The sequence below is a fragment of the Ambystoma mexicanum genome, chromosome 6q (assembly GCF_040938575.1).
Source record: "Ambystoma mexicanum isolate Mex_15411 chromosome 6q, UKY_AmexF1_1, whole genome shotgun sequence".
NCBI lineage: Eukaryota > Metazoa > Chordata > Amphibia > Caudata > Ambystomatidae > Ambystoma > Ambystoma mexicanum.
Window position 1 is genome coordinate 1,116,875,118 of NC_090937.1, and position 16,691 is coordinate 1,116,891,808.

Below are 16,691 nucleotides of genomic sequence, written 5' to 3' on the forward strand. Positions count from 1 at the left end.
CTATGGACCTGGTTTCGGTTAGTGTGTGCTTACTGTGTCAGTCCTGTTTGTTCTGGTACGTTAAGATACCTGGCCATTATGGGTTGTCTCGTGCATAGCAACGCATGCAGAACTGTGTCTACAGAGTTCAAGGATCAAAGCAGCTCCTTGATGCCAACAGTGTCCCCTAAGAAATACGTGCCCAGGAGCACCGAGGAGATACGCAAGTTGCAACTCTAACTTCTACAAGGGATGCACACCTTCAAATAATATTTATATTTCATAGTTTTGTAGATGTTGTGTTGTATAATAAAGCCAGGCTTGTCCACTTTTGCAAACTGTACAGAAGAAGCGAAGTACATGGATGAATGGATGACTGCCTTGTGCTTACTGGTTTAATGCAATCCAGCATTGACTGGATTGGATGCAACAATCTAAAGTAGCATCCGTCCATGAGCGCGCCCCTGAATCTCTTGCATCCACTCGCGGGCATCTAGTGCCCATGCCTGTCAGGTAAGTAAAGGATTTGCAGCTATGATGTGTTCTGTTAGCGCAGCAGTTCGTATGTGAGCATTCCTGACCACATATTCTATTGTCTTGGGAGGATAGCTCAGAAGCAATGTGCTCACCTTGGTAGCAGGACGACATGGAGCAACACAGGTTCGATCCCCGGGTCCGCGCTTAGAAACCTCTGGGTATTAAGCACGTTTAAAAATAACATATCATATCATATTCTATCTGCTGAGACTTCTATAGAATGCCGCATCACGGGCAAGGGTTTGAATGTCAGGGCCACGGGTCAGTGGTGAGCAGACCCATTCAGTGGCTATGTGTTTGGGCACAGGTGGTGTAATGCTAGGTGCCATGTGCACCAGGGCATTCATGGGCAAGGTCTCCCCTTCACATTGAAACATATATTGTTCCCTCTCAACCCGTCAGGGCCTTGAGGTCTGTCGATCTACTGTGAGCACCAGCCCCAGGCTTAGGAGGGACCTTTCTTAGTGGAGGGCTGCAAGATGCGGCGTGCACTTCTGCACCCCACCTACGCACTGTGGGTCACCACTTTGCCTTCAGACTGAAGACCTGGCTGTTTCAGTCTTTCTGACCCACTGCTTCACTAAGTCATTTCTGCAGTTCACCTCCCTGGCACCCAGGTGCCAGCTCAGATATTCACTTCTAAGCTTAATGATTGTTTCATTACATAACGATTGATCATGAGGAAACATCCCACTATGGATGAGCTACTGTTCTGGGTTATACAGCTTTCATTTCTGAAGCTAAAGATCACAGCGTTAGAGTGTGATCAAGGTGATATTTGTTGGAGCGTGTACACTGTCAATAAAAGCTATCATAAAAGGGGTGATGCTAGGGTGCAAGGGTTGCAACGCGAAAGGTTCAAGGTCACAGACACTTGAAACAGGAAGTGGGATTATCATGGGAACCTTCAACACTAATGACCTGACAATGAAAGCAGCCACGTGTGATGCTGTTTGAAACAATCAATGTATATGGTTCGTTGAAATACTAATGCCCAGATTTGACAAAGGCACAAGATGCCGAAACACGTGTAATCGAAATGGGCTTATCCACAGAAGTGGATTCAGGAAAACATAATATAAAAAATGATAAAAAAACTAAATGTTTTTAAAGTAACTGTGGCACAGTCATTTTTGAGAGACAACCAAGTTGTTAGTAGCAGAATTTGGGGCACTGGATTCTCCGATTTCTCTCAGAAGTGTGACACAATACTAACAGGAAGGAATTAGTCGCTGGGCACAACTAGTTGATGTACAAGAAACCCTGAAACTCTACACATTTTTTAATGCTTTCCTTTTCAGGTTGGGCTGTACATTTTTAAATGAGTTAAATTTAGTCAGGACATAGACCTCCTAAATTAGTATGGCAATGTGCAAGTTATGATGTCTTTGGTTACAGGGTGATGTTTACAGAAGAACATTTAATTGGAAATAGAATTTCAAATGCATAGTTTAAATCCTTTTCCAAGAGAGTAAGAGAGAAATATCCTCATGTATTTAGTGAACTATGAAAAGTGTTTTGAATATTTTTTATGCATTGGTTGGTGCGAGTGTCATGATGTGGTGTGTGTGTGATTGGCCTTCTGCACAGGCGTCTTGTCGGGTGTCGGCACCCGAGGTACTTGGAGTACTCTTTCAGTGCGGTGTTGGTTAACTGTGTTTCTTGGAGTACCCTGCAGTGTTGAGAATGGTGCACATTTTTTGGTGGGCAGCCAGTGTGTTGCAAGGGGAATGGCTGACATTGTATTTGTGGGCTGGGTTTTGTTTATTATGATTAGTGTGTGGTATATTGTGTTTTGGGGGATTCACTCTACGTATGCCCTTTGGGGTACCCCCGGTATGTTGTAGTGAAGAGGTATTTGGGAGATTAGTTCTTCGTGCCCCCAGGGGCACACTTTGCATGCTAGTACGGCATGGGTTACCTCAGTTGTGTGTTTGGGGCTGGAAGCCTGAAGTTGTTAAGTTTGGCTGTGGTATCCTTTGTGCAGTGGCTGGTGTCTATCCATCAGGGGCAGCAGAAAGGTAGTGGCAATTCAAAAGGGGTGGCGCTAGAGAGCCCGACCGTGATGGCGGCTCTTCTTTGAGCACCGTGTAGAGCTCCCAGTGATCCTATTTAAAAATGTGTCTGAAACGATGACAGAATCACATGGAAGGTGTTGGCAGCTCTAATAATAACCCACAATACTTGTGGAGGAGTGAGGCCTCCTGCAAGGCACCCCCCAGTTCCAGGTCGGCGAATGGAGGAGCCCGCCACGAGGAAACAACAGCTAGCATAGAGATGGCGGGTGGACCCAAGAGCCTCCCAGGCAGCCAGGAAGACTGACTCAAATCTCAGTGGCCTTGCAGAGCTGATACATCAGAAGCCTGGTCCCTGCTCGGCGTGGGTGGTGGAGCGGTGTCAGGAGAGCCCGCGAAAGTAATAAGATGCATCAACAGTGATACCGGGGCAGAGAAACCTCCTGCAACATTGAACCAGTGAACCTGACGAGTGGGTGTGGGTGTCCACTCTAGAGCCCTGCTTTACGACGACTCACGCAAACATCCTACACAGAGAGCAGCCCAACGGAGGTTGGCGAACGGAGTATGGGACAACATACACCGTGCCCGATCCACCCAACCTGGCGTTGCGAGATATGGCTGACTGACCTGTGATGCTCTCACACAGCTGGGGGGCAGAGTGGACTTCCCCCCTTCCAGTACAACATTGTGCCGCCCGCCCCCTCACCCTCTGTGGGATGTTTTAACCCACTTCTGCTCTGCTATGCTGCAGCACTGTGTTATGAGGGTGCCAGAAATAACAAAATGGCAGCGAAACCCTTGTGCGCGCCAAAACCTTTGAAAATCGCACTTTGCAAAGCACAAAAAAATGGCTGCCCAATCTGCCATGCATGTTGTCAGTGGTGGAACAGAGATCTCACTCCTGGAATATGTCGCTGGGCTCCACAACATGTGAAAATGGAATACAGAAGGAAAAAGCAGTGTTGCTAAATGAAAACCCAAAATCTTGCCTTAAATCCTTTTTTCTTTGGTGCTGAAACTGCAGAATGCCGGTACAAAACACCCTCAAACATCCAAAATTCTTGGTGGGTGCTACAATTCACTTAGTCTAAGAAACCATTGTGGACTTGCAAGGTCCTGAAAAGCTGAAAGCATAAAGGGATTTCCACAGCAAAAGTGGCCTGTCTGTGGATGTCAAAAAAAATCTCTGTGCAGCAGAGGGCTGCTGGAATGTCAGCTGTCAGGAGCCTGCCTGATTAAACTTTAAACATGGATAAACTGAAATCAAATGTTTGCAATCCAAGAGGCCTGTTACTGAGAGTAACTTATGTTGTAATTGTTTTGATCCCATGGTTTAAAATATTGAATCAGAATTCTAGCTGCTATTTTGAAATCACAAGTTTGTTTTAAGCTAAGGGAAAATGCAACAGAATTAACAATTAAATCAAGCCTGGCTAAAAGCTACCAAACTGGAATATCAGGTTTCCTCACAGAAGGAAGGCCTATCCTTCCACCAGGAAATCACACCCAAGTAGTAATTATAGGGTTTGGAAAGAACTTGGTCTACAGAGGCAAAAGGGTACAATGAACAGCTGCTACTAAGGAAATGCAGGGTGTAAGGACCGTCGTAAATGGTCTCTGCCAAGAGCAAACAGGTAGGAGACTGCTTCTGGACTGTTGGGAGACAGAGAGAGGCGGACCCGAACAACCATCTGTGGCTGAACCTTCACAAAGAACATTTTCTTAAAAGACTCATAATTTGCCAGTGAAAATTGTACAAAATATAAAAATAACAGATTTGTGAATCTAAATTTTGGCTGCATGTTTCAAGAGGCGGCCAAATCGTGTGACATGTTCTGGAAAGAAAGGGCAAGAAATGTGATTTTACACAAAATGTATTTCTGCTAGAAGTATGGAACTTTATACACTTATGCCCATGTTAAACGTGCACAGTTGCAGAAATTTACTTAAAAATTGGACATTGTGTTCCTGATGAAAAGGGCAAAATTCTGTGAAAATCCGAGCTAAGATCACACAGCTACGGGGTTTTGATGGATAGCTTCTATATAAAATATGTAATCTGTATATGTGATTCTTATAGAGGTTGCACATGTGTATATATGTATTGTGCCAAAAGTAGATTTTGTATTCAAGGGGCTAGGGGTGGATTCTCTGCCTCATAAAAGTACACCATAAAGGTGACACACTGTTTCTCTCCTCCTATCAAGGCAGAGAGGAGACTCTGACCCAATCACCTGTCAAAGGGGTGAGCTTAGGATAAACCAGCCCACACACACCCCTTTATCATAGCCTAAATAGAGACAGCTCACCACTCAAAAAGACAGACAGATTCACTCACTATCCTGATCCTGGCGGAGCACCCTGCTGCTGAACTCTACATCTTCCTTGCTCCAGACTCCAGAAACTTGGCAAAGCAGAAACCCATTGCATAGCTGAACCATTTTCAGCTAGGCCTCAAATTCCAGAACCATAACCCCACAACCATGGGAAGCATCAAAATACAGCCGGGCCGTGCTGTACTGCTTGCCTGCTGAAAGAATTATCATCAGAACGAAGAAGGGCTGATCCAATCCAGTCCTGTGCCATGCTGTGACCAGAGTGCATTGCAGATCCAGTCCAGTCCTGTTGCGTGCTGTGACCAGAGCCTCTTACTGATTGCAGATCCAAACCGATGTGCCCAGCTGTCTGTCCTCGAACCAGATCCCATTCCCTGACCAGAATTTAGACGGACCGGAATCCTGATGGTTCCCTTTAAAAACATATCTAGTGAGTATCTATAGATAGAACTGTGTCATTAGCATATGTACTGTCCATAGTCAATCCCTATCTTAAACCCATCCTATCTTGTATTCAGAACCTCTATTGTTAGGAGTACTTTTGAATTGTCTGAACTCTCCCCAAACCATTCCATCTTCCTCCTGTCATAGTATTGCTAAAACTATCTTTGCGCTGATCTTTTCCTATCTGAAGAAGGCGAGTCCTTAGCAGGCAGTCATTCTGATCAAGTGGCTGTGTTCCTCTGGGGCATTCGTTTTGTTGATAGTCATCCTCTAGTGTAAGAAATCCTTTTGTCATTTAAAAGTGCATTCCTGTTTCCCATTCTTGCACCTCGAGAAAAACGACCTCCACTAAAACGTCCATAACTTCCTCAGTTTTTGTGGTAGATTATCGCGCAGTGAAAGGTTTGCTGCAAATTTAGTTTTTAGAAAATTATTACACATGTAGAATAGCTTTTGATTGCTTTCCATCTTGAATTTTAAGATTTCCAATTGTTTCTTGGTATTAAATCATTGCTTGTGTTTGTGTGCAACTATCCAAAGCGGCTCCCATAAGAATTTATAGTAATTTCAGCAATTTAGATCATATTCAGTGTGTTTGCCGAGTCCATTCTAAGATAACTTTAAAAAGCCATTCTGACAGCTTGACAGTCAATTCCGTTTTTCTCTTGTGTTTGAAAGGGGGAAAGTGGGATTGATATTCTGTTGAATTCTGCCATTCCTGAAAACCTGTTCTCCACTCCTATCTCTTTACATTGCCTATTGGGGGGTTGAGGGGTGTGCAGGGGGAACCTTTAACCACAGTGCTATCTGATCTGAACACACACACCAAAGTATTATTTCTGTGCTGAATTGTTTTGCTCACTATTACTCCTTGTGTATTAAAGAGATTATTCTGTGTTACATCACCCCATTGGTGATTATTGTGTACCCATTAAAACATAGGGGGTCATTACGAGTCGGGCGGTAGGGGATACCGGGCACCGGTAAGGAGACCGGTGCCGGTAATCCCCTACCGCCCGATTCTGAGGTCCCCTAAGGGGAACCGCAAGGGATGTGTGGTCGGACCACACGTCCCTTACGGGTGCCGTTAGGAGACCAGGCCGCTAATTACGGGCCTTCTATTAGCAGGCCCATAAATAGCGCCTTCCCCATTCCCATTGAGCCCTATGGCGGCTCAAATGGGAATGTGGAATGGTTGGTGCAATGGGGACTTACCGGTCCCGCCAGGGTCGGACTAGACCGGTAAGTCCCCATTGCACCACACCGGACTTGGTCCCGTTATTGGTAACGGTAGCCCTCCTGAGGCGAGAGACTATGGTACAGGGGCTCGGAGTTTGTCCACCACCCCGGGAAGTGGAAGCCAGCAGAGTGTACATAGGCCTCGCTTCCCACCGTGTCCACAAAGTGGGACGTGACCGGCTGAATCAGCCAACCGGAGCACCCTTCCGTCCTTCCAACACCTAAGTGGGACGGAGGCAGCTTGGAGCCCGTCTCACCCCCGGTGGAGGGCACAGCACTGACCACTCGGCAACAATATGGGTGTCAGGGGAGAGTTATGTGAGATAACCCAGACGGCGAGGAATCACACTAACACCAAACTGAGCAGCGTCTAAGAAGAGAACCCTCTGTCTGGGTGTTACAGGATGGTGCTGGGGATGGGAACAGTGCAGAACCCATCCCTCCCCAGTAAATATTAGGAGGGCGGCCACATGAAAATGACCTTGCTGGCGGAGAGGGGATGATCCGGGCTACCAGCATAACACCCCACTAATTCTATAACAACGTACAAGGGGTGTCCTTGATGAGCGCAAGGAGAAGGTAACGGAACAATGCTTGCTAAATACCCTCACTAACTGTGCATTCTGGAGAAGGAATAATCCCAACATAAACTGCGCAGAGGTTAGAAGGAGGAACAAAAGGTTGGAATGCACTGTGATGATCAGTGCTGGTCCGAGTCTTCCCCTAAACACAATATCTTAACAAATACTACCTCCAAGAGAAGCGATAACCAGACTTCCACATACGCTGACGGTACAGTTAAAGTGCTGAGGATTTGACACATCAGTGCACTCGACAGTTGTGTGGCTGGGGAACGGAGGCAGTTGAGAGTCCGCCCCCTCCAAATAGTGGATAAAACATTGTTCGCTTGCCGCATAAATAAGGGCGAGGCCCAAGTGAATACCTGGACAATATAGAAGTAATCTAACTCACCTCAAATTAGTAAATGTGTTTGAGCACTAGCAGTCGAACCAGCATAACAACTAATCATCCGGCTACCGACTAAAGTGCACACCTACTGACCACCATAGACAGAAGCAAGACACAGCTCAACGTCTCCCCCCTTCCGGAATTGACCAACAAACGGCCGAGGGACAAAGGAAGCAACTGCAGAGGCTGAGACCCGCGAGGGCACGGTGCGCCCAACAAACACCTCAGCACCCCTCACTGGTGGCAGAGAGCACACGCCAGTTAACAGAGAAGCCACAATAGTATAGGACTGCCGGAATTGGTGCCAGTCGTGAGCTCTGGTGTGGCAGAGGCACCCATGCACCCAGCACAGGGTGCCAGCGGAGAGAGAACGTGACTGGGTCTGCTCACACCGATCGAGGCTGAGCAACACTGCAGCTAAACACAAAGCACAACGCAGCAATGACAATCACCCCCAGGCAGCAGCAACCCAGCAGTGAACCCGAACAGCATAACAAATCAATCCAACCAAGAGTGGGCACAGGTCACTCGACCAAGCCATAGCCCGTGAACACACTGGCATGTAGCTGCACTCCCAGAACCTCATACTGATCTGGAGCACCATTTTTGAGACCCAGGGGGGGGATCATGCACACAGGTCCCTAAACAGTTTGCCTTGGGGCGGCGCGCTGATTTCAGGAGAGTCACCCGCAAAATATGGGAAAAGCAGATAAACAACAACGAAAGCTCAACTTTAGGAGCAGCGCCTCCACTAAGACGCCCAGGGCTCATTCTCAAAAAGAGCTGACCGTTTCATTGAGATAGGCAGAAATGTGCTCCACATCAGCGTCGGAAGCAGACAGGGAGATTCTACTGTACCTCAAGGCAGGCATTGGGGACTCGATTTAAAGCTAGACTCAGAGCTAGACTCTTTATCCTCAAAGGTCGACCTGCTGCAGCATCGAATCGACAAGCATGGCGACCGCCTGGACAAGGTTGAGCAGAGGATATCCGGGATAGAAGATGGGAACTCCTCCCTTTTCGCTAGAGTATCAGCACTTGAAGTACAGGTCAAATCAGTGTTGGGGAAAAAACGAGGATCTGGTGGTAAGGGTGCGCCGCAATAACATTTGGTTGGTCGGAATCAGAGAGTGGCAGAGCTTTCCCAGGATAGAGGAAATTGTAGAAACCCTGTGCAGGGAATTATTTAGGGAGACCGCGCTGTCTCCGCTAATTGTGGTGGAGAGAGCCCACCGTGTGCCAGCAACCCGCCCGATACCAGGAGTGGCACCCTGCCCTATAATCGCACATCTCCTTAACTACAGAGACCGGGACACAATCATCCGATTGGCCAGGGAAAAAGAGGAGCTTCAATATGATGGCGACAACATTCAAGTGTTCCCGGACTTCTCTGCAGCAGTTCTGGAATTCCGCCGATCTTTCACCAGAGTGAAGAGACGTCTGAGAGACAGCAACATCCCCTACTCCATGTTGTTCCTGGCAAAACTCTGGCTCCAGCATGCAGGGAAAACACAGTTCTTCACCTCGCCAGAGGCCGCAAGCTCTTTCCTAGACGAGATAGGCGGGCAACCACACCGAAACAACCCAAGGCCCCCAAAGAGATGAACATGACAGAAGGACCCGGGCTGACAGCGCCCACCCCACAGCCAGCACCGGGAGATGACTGGGAGTTGAATAAGTAATGTATCGTTCACACCATTGCCACACAATGCTCATAGCCCAGACACACACAGTATCTAGTTAATAAGGGAGCTCGCAAGCTTGGTCGGGCACTAGCTCCCCAAGCTCTGCAAATGTTCTTGGGAAATTGGACAAGGGGGAGGGATTCACTAACAGGATGGTTGGGGGTTGCCAGTGGGGGAGGAGGGACTAAAGGGGTAGTTAGGTGGGGGTTTGAGGGAAGTTCTGTTAGTTGGGAGTCTGGTTCTCCTCAGCCCACTCCACTGGCACATCCGATGATGCAAACAGGCTTTACTCACACCGAGACAGCAATGACTGCAAAACCGAATACCTCACTATGTAGATACACCTGTGTCCAATGGGTTTCAAGGTAGCAACCTGGAGCATAAGAGAGGGGAACAACCCCACAAAGATCTGGAGGGTAACGCAATACCTTAGGATACACCACGTCGACGTGGCAATGATACAGGAAATCCATCTCACTCCAGCCTCTGAACGGAGGTGGAGGGCACACTGGGGGTGTCATAGATACTTGTCCTCTTACTTGTCCTATGTCAGGGGAGTAGCGATCCTGATAGGCAAGGGAGTAAATTCTGGCTCATATCGGTGGCCAGAGATGACACTGGGAGAGCAGTATTGGTACACAGTATGCTCGAGGGGACAACAGTCGTTCTGGTAAACTCGTACGGCCCAATTGTAGACAATAGTAATGCATTCAACTGGGTCATGACACAACTGGCTGAGTTCCGCATGGCCACGATCATCTGGGGAGGAGATCTGAACACTGTCCCCCATCCTCTGCGGGACAGATCAAGAGCAATCCCTGACGGGATGACTAGGGCAGGCTTACAGATCCGGGAGATCTGTACAGCATACAACTTAACGGACGCATTCTCCACCCAGATGTCCGTGACTTCACTTACTACTCGGGGGGCCACAGTTCAAGTTCTAGAGTAGACTACCTGTTAGTGTCTCGAGAAGGGGGATTCCACTGGGGGGACGGTCACATCCTGCCCATAACTCTTTCCGACCACTACCCGGTGATATTAGAATGCACACCTGAGTCTGGAGGCAAAGGGGGCCAATCCTGGAGGTTCAAATCAGAGCACACCAAGACCTGGTATTCGCTCAAGAGTTGCAGGAAAAAATCCAGTCCTTTCTCACAAACAATAGAGGATCTGTCTCCTCTCACGGGGTCCTGTGGGAAACTCTTAAGTGCTATGCAAGAGGGATCTGTATGTCCAAAGATAACTGTTTCCTACGGGTCATTAGAAGAGAACTAGCTGAAGGGGAAACCTGAATTAAAGAACTAGAAGGAGAATACGCAGAGAAACAGGAACCACAAACACTGGCCCGTCTTCGTGAAGAACTTGATATATTTAGAATGAATGCAGACCGCGAAATTCGTTTCATGTCACGTGGACAACAAGTCCAACAATATGGCAAATGCCAGAAGCCAGGAGCTCTTCTGACACAGCTGATAGCAGTGGACAGACATCCACCCTTCGTGGAGAGCATATTAAATCCGCAAGGGGAAACAGTCTACTCTGAAAAAGGACATAGCGGAAGTATTCCGCACCTTCTACCAGAATCTATATAGCTCCAAATGCACGAGAAACTCCAAAGCCCTACACAATTATTAGAGAATTAGGATTATACTGAGTGGAAGGGGACCTGCGGAAATCTCTTAATAAACCACTCACCCTCGACGAAATACTGGAGGCGATTAAGGAACTTCCAGGTTCCAATCGCCTGGTCCTGACTGTCTCACAGGAGAATTTTATAAGGCTCTGGCTCCCACCCTGGCACCGCTCCTTCTCCTTGTGTACGAGGAGGCTCTCGACAAGGGTACACTGCCCCCCACGTTGCGTGAGGCCAATTTGATACTACTGCTTAAGCCTGGAAAGCCCCCCAGGACTGCACCGCCTACAGGCCAATCTACTTAAAAAACGTAGCTAACAAAATATTTGCCAAAATCCTAGCCAGACTACTACTCATACTGATGACGGGGATAGTACTAGCCGACCAAGCAGGCTTCATAGCCGGACGAAACACATCGTTCGGCATTCGTCGTTTCTTCAGAACTATCGAAGCCCTAGACCCCTCGGCTCATGCAATTGCGGTTCTTTTAGACACAGAAAAGGCCTACGTCTCAGTCGAATGGCCGTACCTTTTCGCAGTACTGCAGAAATTGGGGCTCGGGCCTACTGCATCAAACTAGTCTCCCTGCTCTATACGAATCCAGCCGCCAGAATCACAAGAGGCACAAGACAGGGCTTTCCCTCTGTCAACATTATTATTCGCCTTTGCGGATGTAAGAGAAAGCCAAATCAAGAGGGGACTAAGCATGGGGCCACATAATCTTATCATATTACTGTATGCTGAGGATGTGGCGATTTTCATTAGTGATCCAGAAACCAATCTAAACCCAGTGATGCAGGAGGTTCTCAGCTTTGGGGTATTCTCCTGTCTCAAAATCAAACACAACAAGTTGGTGGTGTTTTCCCTAATGGAGGGAACCAGGACATTCCGAGACGAGTTTAACCTCTGATGGGAGAACTATGAGGTCAGTTACCTAGGGGTGTAACTCTCCAGAAACCGAGAGGAACTGTATCGCAACAATTACAGAAAGGTCATGGAAACACTTTGGGGGAAAATAGCACGGTGGCAACACCTCCCGCTTACGCTCCCTAGGCGCATCTCCATCGTTAAAATTATCATATTCCCCAAACTCCCCTATCTGTTCATTAATGTTCCCTTGCTCCTGTTGGGAGGATTCTTTAGGCGCTTGAGGGGCCTGATCTTGGAACTACAATGGGCTGGGAAAACCAGCGAGAGTGCCCCACACACCGTTGATACAACCAACGGCCAAGTGTGGCCTAGCCCTGCCGGTCCTAGAACGCTATTACTGGGCATCGAAAGCACAATTCTCATTTTGTTCACCCACATGTCCAATTTGAGCAAGCTCTGGTGTCGCCCAACCGGTTACGAGCACACTTTGAATGTAGTCCTGATCACGTACGCAATTTGGAAAAAGATGGCAGCGAAACGTGGCATTACCAGTCGATATTCGCCCCTCCTACCAGCAAAACACATCCCAGGGATACCTCTGACAGCAGAGCGGGTATATTTGCAATGGGCAGACAAATTACGGATAGAAACTCTAGGAGACCGGTTTGTGGACGGTGTGTTCCTCACAACCCAGCAGGCAAGGGAGCGAGGGGGCGAATCAGACCTCAATATATTTATGTACTTTCGGCTCTATCACACCCTTAGGACCCTCCTGCCCTTGTTCCCGGCACAGCCACCAGTATGGCATCTACTACACGGGGTAATTCAGACACAGGGAGACAGCCAGCTAATCTCACAGATTTACAAAGACCTGTTGACAAACGAGACAGAAGAGATGGCGATCCCGAGGAAAGGTGGGAAGTGGCCTTAGGCATCCCTATTGCAGACAAAAACTGGCACTACATACTGAAACAAATGCAGAAGGTCTCCCTTAACTCTAGGTACAAGCTTATACATTTTAACTTCCTCCATCAGGTAAACCACACCCGAGCCAGGCTACACAAATACCACCATTCCATTTCCGAAGCATGCACCAGATGTAGTTTCGCTCCAGCGTACTTCTTCCACCTAGCTTGGGAATGCCAGAGAGTCAGACAATTTGGGCCAGAAGTGATATCCAAGACTTCACTGATTCTAGGGGAACAAGTAGAGCCAAGCACACTGTCCGTACTGCTGGCATGAACCCTACAACCCAGCGTGAGACGGTTAGCAGGACTACTGCTGGGTCTGGCACGCCATGACATGGGGAAGGGGGCTCCCTCCTACCGTACAGCTATGGCTTCAGGATGTGGCCAACTGTTACGACATGGAAACAGCATTCATCAAGACTCTACCCCTGCATGCACGCCCTCCCGGATGTGTGGGGCCTTTACATTCACTACCTGCTGTCAACCACCGACTGAAAGCGCAAAGCTAAAAAGCAGAGGTATGCTAACAAATCCTGGACAACTCCAAAACTGAGTATTGTATGTAATGCTTGTTACAGATATTTATTGCTGGGGGGAGACTTAGGGAGGGGAGAGAACCGGACATCACTTTGTTGTATTGTTTGTTGATGCTGAAAACATAAAAATAAAGTATTAAAAAAAAGGTAGTGGCATTTCATAGTGCTGATTGTCCCACTGGGTGAGGACGATTTCAAGGTTTTGTGTGGGTGGGTTGTTGAAGGATTTGTTTGGGAAGTTGAGGGATGTACATGTGTTGGGTTTGTGGGTGTATGTATGTCTCTTGCTTCTTGGATGTGTCTTGTGTTGTTTTTTTTTTTTTTTCTGGTGCCCGTGAATGGGCAATTTCCGGGTCATTACAGCTCTGCCGGACCCAGTAATTGCCCGATAGGGCTCAATGGGAATGGGGAGGCCGGATGCACCGTCACTATTCAGGAATGGTGCTGGTGCATCCGACATGGTTTGCTCGCGGGTGCCGGTCCGCCTCCCGGTCAGACCTTGCGGGCGAAAAAGGCACCCGCGATCAGAACTCGTAATTTGCTGGTCCGGTAAAAACGGTACCAGCAAGTTTACGGGTACCATTGTTACTGGACCGGCAAACTTATAATGAGGCCCAATGTCATGACTGGCCAGGAACCAACCTTATCCAGCAACTATCCAAATAACCTCATTTTGTTGGACCTGTCTGCTTCCTTTCGCACTGTGACACATACTACTTCACTAAACGACCTGAAAACCTCCTTTAATGGCAGGAATCTCAAGTGAATTTCCTCCTTCGTTTGTGACCACATGGTATAAGCGCAGTCAGGTCTTTTCTTCTAAACGACCTATGTCTACAATTGTGTAGGGTTCTGCTCTATCTCCCTGCTTTTTCAGTACTCATCTAAACTATCTACCAAACGTGTCACTCCTTTCTCCTTTTCTGTTTAAGCTAAAGCAGATGATACTCAAATCCCCTTTAAATTGAGAGGAACAGCTTCCGACCCACAACGCATCACAGCATGCCTCACACACATACAAGATTGGGAGATAACAGTCTCTGCCTTATTGGTTCTTAGATAAACATCATCTACATGGGCTCCTCAGCACCCACTCATCTCCCATTCTCTTGGCCTTGCACAATAGGAACCCTCACCTACGCCCGTCCCTTGTTAAAAAACCGTAGGAAACATCTTTTACCGGAGTCTCCCTGAAATTCGAAACCTCACAAGATAATTGCACTTCCTGATATCCTCAAGCCTATATTCCCTTTCGTTAACATGTTCGCACAAGGTTGAAGGGATGGGAATTCACAAGGCTTGACTACTGAAATAGTCGCTAATTGGGCCTCCTTAAATGCCTTACCCATCAAATCCAACTAATACAACATAAGGGTGCAAGAGACCATATCAACCTGCCCCTATAAGCCCTCCAACGGCTACCAGTTGATGCTGTATGGTGTTCAAATCACTGTACATCATTCAATGTGCATTTTGGTTCAAACAGACAAAGAAAAACATATTTTCGAAACAAACTTTTAAGTTTTAAGATCTGCAAGTGCTACAACACTCACATTTGTAATCTCTGGGCCCCACATGAGATGTGCTGTGGAGTGGCCTCCTGTTCATCCTCCAATCAGAAGAACAGAAACAGCTTTGAATCCTAACCCTGCTACTCGTTGATCATATGCCTTCCTGATGTGTAGCCTGATGTCATCCGGTCCATCTGAAGTCATCAGACCATGGATGCTGCCCACAGCTGCAGCCGTCTTCCGGGTTGTTCTGCATGTAACTTTATGATGTACTTTTCGACGGTGCTGTACCCATTTGAAGCTGACGCATACCCTCTCTCTACAGCACTTAGTTGGACTGTTCCAAGGCTGGGAAGGGTCAGATTCCCTCTTTCCCTGCTCGCCTCTCCCCGCTTCCTTCCTTTCCTCTTGGAACGCCACACAGTTACTAATGTTTACAGATCGCGCCCCATAAATTACCAATAAATAAATAAATGCATTCGATCACTTCACTCCCTTTTTGCCTTCCTTCGCCACTCACTTTCTTTCATTTTCTGCCCTGTTATATAGCATTAATATAGCAATGGTGTGTATTGCTATTATGCAAAGAATGCAAACAGAAATGTATTGACATAAATTCTATTCTTTGGTTTAAAGTCACTTTGGCAGAGTCCTTCGGTACCCCATAAAATGCTTGTGTTCCACCCTCTATTACTGTGTTTTGCTTTGTATTTTGTGTCAACTCTATTTGGAGAGAAGACATGAACTAAACCGTGACATTGGTTCCATCTCTAAACGTGGTCACATTCCATTCTTGATCCCCCCTGGCCACTGTTTCCATGTTGGCCAATACTGCATGCAAAAGACAATGCCCTGCTACTAGGAGCAAACAAAAGGCACATTTCAATATGTCAAAAAATACAAAATAGGGCTGTGAGAATCATCAAAGGAAAAAGGAATACAGAACACATCAGTTAGGAGAAATCTACACTGGCTTACTATCGAAGATAGAATTCAGTTCAAAGCCCTGACGCTAGCCCATAGGTGCGTTCATGGAAATCCTCAGCATACCTCAAGAAGAAACTAGTTACCTATGTACCGAGATGGGCACTCTGGTCTGCAGCTCAGGGCAACCTCGCAACCACCAGTTTCAGAAAGACCAACAGGCTCGGCAAAGCCTTTTACACCAAAGCTGCGACCTTATGGAATAACCTCCCACCACAAATAATACTAGAGCTCTCATACAGTACCTTCCAAAAGAAACTCAAGACCACTTGTTCAGATAACTCTCATAATCTAATCCAAAACCTGCCTGAAAATCTATAGACTAATGTTGTCCTGTGACCTGTGTGTCTAATGTGATTCTGCGTGTACATGTGGCGCCCTGATGCCTGCGGGCTCCGACGCGGTATAAATAAATAAATAAATACATCGTGCATTAGGAGGGGCCCGTGCATAATGTCTTATTTCTCCTTATACTTTGTAAAAAGGGTCATGTGATACTCTGTCAGGGGGAGCATTTTTCTAAAGGTGATGCAAAGCATGAGGTCGAAAGTGGCTGGTTTAGTAATTTTATTATATCGTGCTTGACCCATTTGACATTTTGAATTCCTGTACTGTAGGTAAGACCGCCTCCACCCCCGCCACCAGAGGAAGAAGAGGAGGAGGAGGAGGAGGATGCGGGTGAAGAAGTGATAGCTGTAGCTCTGTTTGATTTCAACGCCACTGAATCACATGATCTCCAGTTGGTGACCGGAGAAGAATATACCATACTTGAAAAGAATGATGCTCATTGGTGGAAGGCCAGAGATAAGTATGGGTAAGGAAGCAAGTTGTTGCTGTCACCTTCTTCACATGCTCATTTAATGCATCAAGTATTTACATTACAATTTGTTTTCTTATTTAACTTCATTCTCTGGTTTAGTTTAAAGGGTTTATGCAATTTTTAGAATAAGTATTACTCATGCAGAATGACAATTTTTTC

General features: G+C 47.1%; 1 protein-coding gene across 4 annotated transcripts in view; it reads left to right on the forward strand.

Annotated features, from left to right (window-relative positions):
- Positions 1-16,691, forward strand: part of TEC (tec protein tyrosine kinase) — an 837,667-nt gene that overhangs the window by 490,791 nt on the left and 330,185 nt on the right. For all 4 annotated transcript variants that reach the window (XM_069631701.1, XM_069631702.1, XM_069631700.1 and 1 more), the window contains one exon: positions 16,330-16,526. In XM_069631701.1, coding sequence (XP_069487802.1) covers positions 16,330-16,526 — 197 coding nt within the window. The remainder of the gene's footprint in view (positions 1-16,329; positions 16,527-16,691) is intronic.